Genomic DNA, 6,874 nt, shown 5'->3' with positions numbered 1-6,874 from the left:
GCCTTTCACCTTCTGCGATGATTGTGAGGCCTCCCCACCCATCAACTCGTCAGCACCGGCCTTGTCTCTTAAAAGAAAAACAAAAAAAAAAAAAAAAAAAAAAAAAAAAGACTGTCGTAGGTGGGTTTTACATGTTACATCCTTTCATCCTGGCAATAGATCAGCAAGTGAAATCACAGTTTAACACATTGGGACTCAGAAAGCTATCAACAGTCCACAGTCATGCAGAATCCTAATTTGAACAAATGTTTGCTTGAATTCCAAAGCTTCTGCTGAAGGTTAAAGAGACTAACTTGTCACAGGTCACAGGGTAAAGTATGGCTGTAAAGTCAGATATTCACACTCCTACTCTAGCCCTCTTTTGGAACATGTATAACGTGTATCCTTGGCTGGGCGCGGTGGCTCAAGCCTGTAATCCCAGCACTTTGGGAGGCCGAGACGGGCGGATCACGAGGTCAGGAAATCGAGACCATCCTGGCTAACACGGTGAAACCCCGTCTCTACTAAAAAAACAAAAACTAGCCGGGCGAGGTGGCGGGCGCCTGTAGTCCCAGCTACTGGGGAGGCTGAGGCAGGAGAATGGCGGGAACCCGAAAGGCGGAGCTTGCCAGTGAGCCGAGATCTGGCCACTGCGCTCCAGTTTGGGCGACAGAGCGAGACTCCGTCTCAAAAAAAAAAAAAAAAAAAAAAAAAGTGTATCCTGTGGAGAAGAGCAAATCTTAAATAAATGGAAATTATTATAAGTTGAATAAAGGTGACTAGAATAAACAGCTGTCTAAACATTTCAAACTAGTATGATTTCTCCGTGATATAAACATTAATGGCCTTTTAGCTAATGATTGATTTTTCCAATTAAATTTTAAGTGAACTCTGGAAGGTATTTTTCTGCTCATAATTGTTTCACCTAAAATATTTTTGAGGAATTATTTTCAAAATGTAAATTCTTCCGGATAGATTAAGATTTCCTATATCCTTGAACTGCTCCAAATCATGATATTTATCATGTCAATTGCTTTTTTAAAGTTTGCATTCTAGTTTCCTTCTTCTGTTCCTTAATAATCTATAGTTCCATCACCATAATATGTTTATCCCTCCCCTTTCCTTAGTTTCTCTCTGTCTTCTTTCTCCCTTCCTTTTTTCCTTCTTTTATTTAGAATGCTTACTGAAGTATTATAAAGCAGATGTCAGGAACATTGCCACATGTTTGATAAAAAACAATAGAAGACCTACCTGCCACCCATGCAGTCACAATCCTTAGCCCAAGTAGACCGTAAATAGTGTGTCTAACTAATGTGTATACATGAATAAAATGTGGCTTCTTTTATTTGTGTTAATACTTAAGCATAAAAAGAAACAAAGTGGAAATACACTTGATACAAACTAATTTTGAGTTGTCAGGACATTTGTCTCCAAAATTCTTTTGAAGTTTTAAGATAAAGTAAGGGGAGCTAAATTTTACCTTGTTGGGTGGGGGAACCAGCTATGTGAAAAATCCATTATACAATTCTGAAATGTGCTTAGTCTTTATTTTTGACTGCTGCTTTCACTAAGATTACACAAGGATTAAAGAAAAGACAAGTAACTACATGTCTTCTTTCTTGAAAAATCTATTTTGTCTTTGTGGAATGTAGTGAAATAGTAAAAGTAGGTGCTAGAGGAAAAAGGACACAAAGGAGCAAGGAAGAAAATCTACATGCTATCTCTTTAGTCCCAGTGTACCAGAGCTTTGGCAGTATGCTGAAGTATCAATATTCATACATGCGAGCTGAAACCCAAGAAGCTGAAATCCAACAGCTGAAACGCTTTCCTTCCATAATGTATTTGCCAGACGTGCAAAGGATTGGAAAAGACGGAAAGCTGGAAAAAGTTCTTGCTTTTCTAAAGTGTCCAAATGATTCTTTCTACAATGCCCTACTTTTGTGAGCTCTGTTTTTGCCTTAGGTCTATTCATTTCATTTTTTGTTTTCTTCTTATGATTTGGAAATATGATTAGAGCTTACAGTGGGAAATGAGTTGGCTCAAGGAATTAATTCTTTGGTTTCAGGGAAGAAAATATAATTTTCATCTGAATAGGATGTATATTTTATGTAGTTTCTATTAGATATTAGATATACATATACATAACTAAGATATAAATAGATATACATAAATAAGAACTGAATAAAGAATCAAAAATGGGGAGGACAGCGCAAGAGAGTGATAGCAATGAAAAAAGGAAGAAAGAAAAAGCAAGGAAGGAATAAATGAGGAAAAATGTGATTGAGAAAAAGAATGAAATGGTATAAACATGTAAGTAACTGTAAATGATGAACTGTAGTATTAACATCTGCATTCTAACATTGAATACAGAAATGATTAATCAACCTATTTTATACACCAGCAAAATAAAGCTTTTTGCACATATATTCTGTGGTGAAAAAACAAGGAACCATAGCAAGCATAACAGAGACACCTATATATTGATGTAATGTTTATGAAGTGCCAAATAGCCTCACATTTTTGTTCTTTCACAATACCCTGGGCATGCTTTTGGGATATTTTTTGAGAGAATTTATCTTAAAAGTATCTGGAAGAATTCAAAAATGAATTATCTTGGTCCACATTATGCTGCTTTAAGAGAATGTCACAGAATTGGTCATTATAATGAACAAAAATATATTGGCTCAGGTTTCTGGAGTCTGGAAAGTCAAGATCAAAAGAATAGCATCTGGGGAGGGCCTTTTTGCTGCATCATCTGATGGCAGAAGGGCAAAGAGAGGGCAAGACAGGGAGCAAAAAGGAGCCAAAGTTGCCCAATTATAAGAAACTAACTCCCAAGATAAGGATATTAATCTGTTCATGAGGGCATTTCTCCAAGGACACATATTCCATTAGTTACTACCTCACAATATCACTGCATTAGCAACCAAGTTCCCAACATGAACTTTGGGAGACATGTTCAAGCCATGAATCTAACAGGTTTAAGATTTCAATCAGTGATTTTCAGTATAAGAAAGAATTAAGAGGAAAATGTTTTATGGTTGGCTTAGATTTGATTTACTTTTTTATTTTCTTCTGAGTATATATAATGCAGTTGCATTTAGAGAAGCTGGATAAGAAAGGTTTTTGCATGTTTTTAATTGTGCAAATGTCAAATAAAGTATTGTATTACTTTACTACGTGCTACTTCAGAGCTAGGATTTCCCAAGTGTATTAAATATTCAGTTTAGGGTTTAAATTTCACTTAAAAATACACTTCTTAAGAAAATATTCCTTTGGCTAATCCATGCATTTTATTCAATATTCAATAAATATTAAAGGCTTGTAATCTCCTGGAATTCTACTGGGTACAGGTTATATAGCTATTAAAGAAAACATACAAGAGTTTGGCAAAAGGGTATTATATGTAATGAGAGAAACAATATAAATAAGTAAATACACAGTAATACAAAATCTTAAGCAGAAAAAGGCGCTATGAAAAACAGTAAGCAGATATTTAAAGGACTGAGTGCAGCATATATATTTTGCAGGAAATCCCAAATGTATTAAATGTGAACACCAAAAAATCATAAGAATACCAAAAATAGAATTGTTGTGTATCTACTGTGAAACAGACACTTTGCAATATTCTAAGTACATGCATAGAGTTTGACCCTAACTTATTTCTCACAAAATCTCAACCTGGAAGATATTACTATTCCCATTTTTCACATGAGAGAACTGTGTGTTACAGATGCTGTGCAACTTTTCCCGTAATCATACATCCAGTATGAGAAAGCAACAAACTAAAAACAAGGAATTGTGTTATTACAAGGCTATTGCTCTTCCTTCACTATTTTACTGGTTTTAAAACCCCAAAATGGTTTAAATAACATGAGAAAATCGGGAAAGTGAGATTCGAAATTGGAATCATGATTAACCTGATGAGAAAAGAAAAAATGTTAATGACTCAAATCAAACACATTAAACTAACACACTTACCCCTTATTGAAGGAGCTTGTTGATTTTAATGAGATATTTTCAACTATTTTCTTGAACAGCCTGTAAGAATAAACTCAAGCATGTTTTAATAATATGATCTTTTTGAGTGGGTACTTGTTCTTTCAATGTTGATGACAACCCTAGCATCTAAATACACTGATTGACAATTTAGAGGTGTTTGTTTTTCTTTCATTTTTCTTTTACTTTCTATTCATGCTTCCTGCAACACTAGTGGTCTATGAAGCTAAGAGTAAATGAATGAACAATCACCATTGATATGCTCTAATTTTCCTACAGATATTTTATGATAAAATCACTTACCTTTCTTCTTCTTGATATTTCAATACAATATTTTTATTTTTATCTACAATCATCTTCCATGTGCACTAATGAGATAGCATGCAATCTCTTTAGAAGATATCACATATTTAGAAACGCATTGCAGTTCAGATCAAGTATAGCTCTAATCTTGTTTTGCACAGTGATAAATGGAATATACACACACGTGTGTGTGTTTGCATTATATAGTCTAATTATAAGTTCTATGAATATTTTATTTCATTTAAATTACTGGCTGGAGATAACCTGAAGAAATGATAGTGAAGATTTCTGAGCTAAGGTTTACTGCAGTACACAAAATATCTTTGTATTTATGTAGATTCGTTTTGTTTTGTATTTCTAGAACCTCAACCTACTGGCTTACTCGCATCCAGTCTTTTCTCTACTGCAATGAGAACGGACTCCTAGGCAGCTTTTCAGAAGAGACGCACTCGTGCACGTGTCCGAACGACCAGGTGGTCTGCACCGCGTTCCTGCCCTGCACAGTAGGAGACGCCTCCGCTTGCCTGACATGCGCACCAGACAACCGCACCCGATGTGGCACCTGCAACACCGGCTACATGCTCAGCCAGGGGCTCTGCAAGCCTGAAGTCGCCGAGTCCACCGATCACTATATTGGCTTTGAAACTGACCTGCAAGATCTCGAAATGAAATATCTGCTGCAGAAAACGGACAGACGAATAGAAGTCCATGCCATTTTTATCAGCAATGACATGCGCCTCAATAGCTGGTTTGATCCCTCCTGGCGTAAGCGGATGCTCCTCACCTTGAAGAGTAATAAGTACAAGTCAAGTCTGGTCCATATGATTTTGGGTCTCTCTTTACAGATTTGCTTGACTAAAAACAGCACCTTGGAGCCAGTGTTGGCTGTTTACGTCAATCCCTTCGGAGGCAGCCACTCTGAGAGCTGGTTTATGCCTGTGAATGAAAACAGCTTTCCAGACTGGGAGCGGACTAAGTTGGACCTCCCCCTGCAGTGTTATAACTGGACATTAACTCTGGGGAACAAATGGAAGACATTTTTTGAGACAGTACACATCTACCTGAGGAGCCGAATCAAGTCCAATGGCCCCAATGGTAATGAGAGCATTTACTACGAACCTCTGGAGTTTATTGACCCTTCCCGGAACCTGGGCTATATGAAAATCAATAACATTCAAGTGTTTGGCTACAGCATGCACTTTGACCCTGAAGCAATTCGGGACCTGATTTTGCAGCTGGACTACCCCTATACTCAGGGATCCCAGGACTCAGCACTTTTGCAACTACTAGAGATCAGAGACCGTGTAAATAAACTCTCCCCACCTGGTCAGCGTCGTCTAGATCTTTTCTCTTGCTTGCTTCGTCATAGACTCAAGCTGTCTACTAGTGAGGTGGTGAGGATCCAATCTGCTCTTCAGGCGTTTAATGCCAAATTGCCAAACACAATGGATTATGACACGACCAAATTATGTAGTTAACCATAAATGTCAAGCACAACCCAAAATCTTGAAGGAGTTTTTACAGTGCTTTTGTGGAACAGTTTATGTTTGGAAGAGTAAATTTAAATTGTCTTTTCAATATCTGTCTTATATCAGTCAATAACATTGGATGGAAATTTACACACATGAACTTGCTGACAATGAATATATTATACTGCAGTTTTGGTTTATGAATGAAATAAATACTGACACCAGTCTAGAAGACATTCTACTTTTTACAATAAATTTCATTTGTAATTTTATATGTTCCGTGGCAATGCTTTTGTGCATTACATCCTCTAGCAGGAACATAAAAAGATACCAATAAAATTTTGTAGCTGAACAGTTATTAAAAAGAAGTGCTGTGGGATTCTTTTTTTCCATGAAATGAGTTCTATTTTGGTATAGTTTGTTAGAACCTGGGGAAAAATTCACCAAGACTTTTTAATGGAAACATTTGAAGGTCTCTTTCAATTATCTTTATGGAAAACCCAACTAGATAGGATACTTACTATTGTTTTTTGTTTGTTTGTTGTGTTTTTGGCTTTTTTTTTATGGTTAACAGAAAAACGATAGTAGTATGTTTATTAACTGTATTTAGGAAACCAATACTAGAGACATAATTATAATTAAAGTATTCAGATAAACTAATTCGTAAATATCAGAATATTTTGGCAAACATACAAAAAAATCAGTGTGATAATAAGGTATATCATGGAGAAAGCAAACCCTTAATTTTCTTAGCAACTTGCTTGCTTCCTCCTTCCCTTTCTACATTCTAGGAACCAGTAATCAGCGCACTCGGCACAATTATTTTAATTTCAAGTCCTGAAAACCTAGTTATTCCAGCACTTTATCCGTGTCAATAAAACATTCTAGAGTTCACAGATTGTAAATTAATAGTATAAAATAAATGTTCAAATAACTAGTTCAAGTGTAAATAGATTTGTTTCCCTCTCCCAGAGAAGCTCATATTACTAAAAATATTTTGAGGAGAAAATGAGTTCAATATGAAACCAATTTTAGTTCAAAATGTTGATCTGAAAATTAAGTTCCCATTTACTCGTGAAATAATATTAGATATATTATTAGTTTTTTTCTGTAAACTTGAATTT

General features: G+C 35.8%; 1 protein-coding gene across 2 annotated transcripts in view; it reads left to right on the top strand.

Annotated features, from left to right (window-relative positions):
* The window catches only part of BRINP3 (bone morphogenetic protein/retinoic acid inducible neural-specific 3), a 398,700-nt gene extending 392,678 nt beyond the window's left edge, over positions 1–6,022 (top strand). For both annotated transcript variants that reach the window (XM_011934194.1, XM_011934195.1), the window contains one exon: positions 4,643–6,022. In XM_011934194.1, the coding sequence (XP_011789584.1) occupies positions 4,643–5,759 (1,117 nt within the window). In that variant the 3' untranslated portion in view covers positions 5,760–6,022. The remainder of the gene's footprint in view (positions 1–4,642) is intronic.
* Positions 6,023–6,874: the final 852 nt, after the last annotated feature.

The sequence above is a fragment of the Colobus angolensis genome, unplaced genomic scaffold (assembly GCF_000951035.1).
Source record: "Colobus angolensis palliatus isolate OR3802 unplaced genomic scaffold, Cang.pa_1.0 Scaffold132, whole genome shotgun sequence".
Lineage (NCBI taxonomy): Eukaryota > Metazoa > Chordata > Mammalia > Primates > Cercopithecidae > Colobus > Colobus angolensis.
The sequence above is the reverse complement of the archived record's forward strand: the minus strand, read 5'-3'. Positions and strand labels throughout refer to the sequence as shown.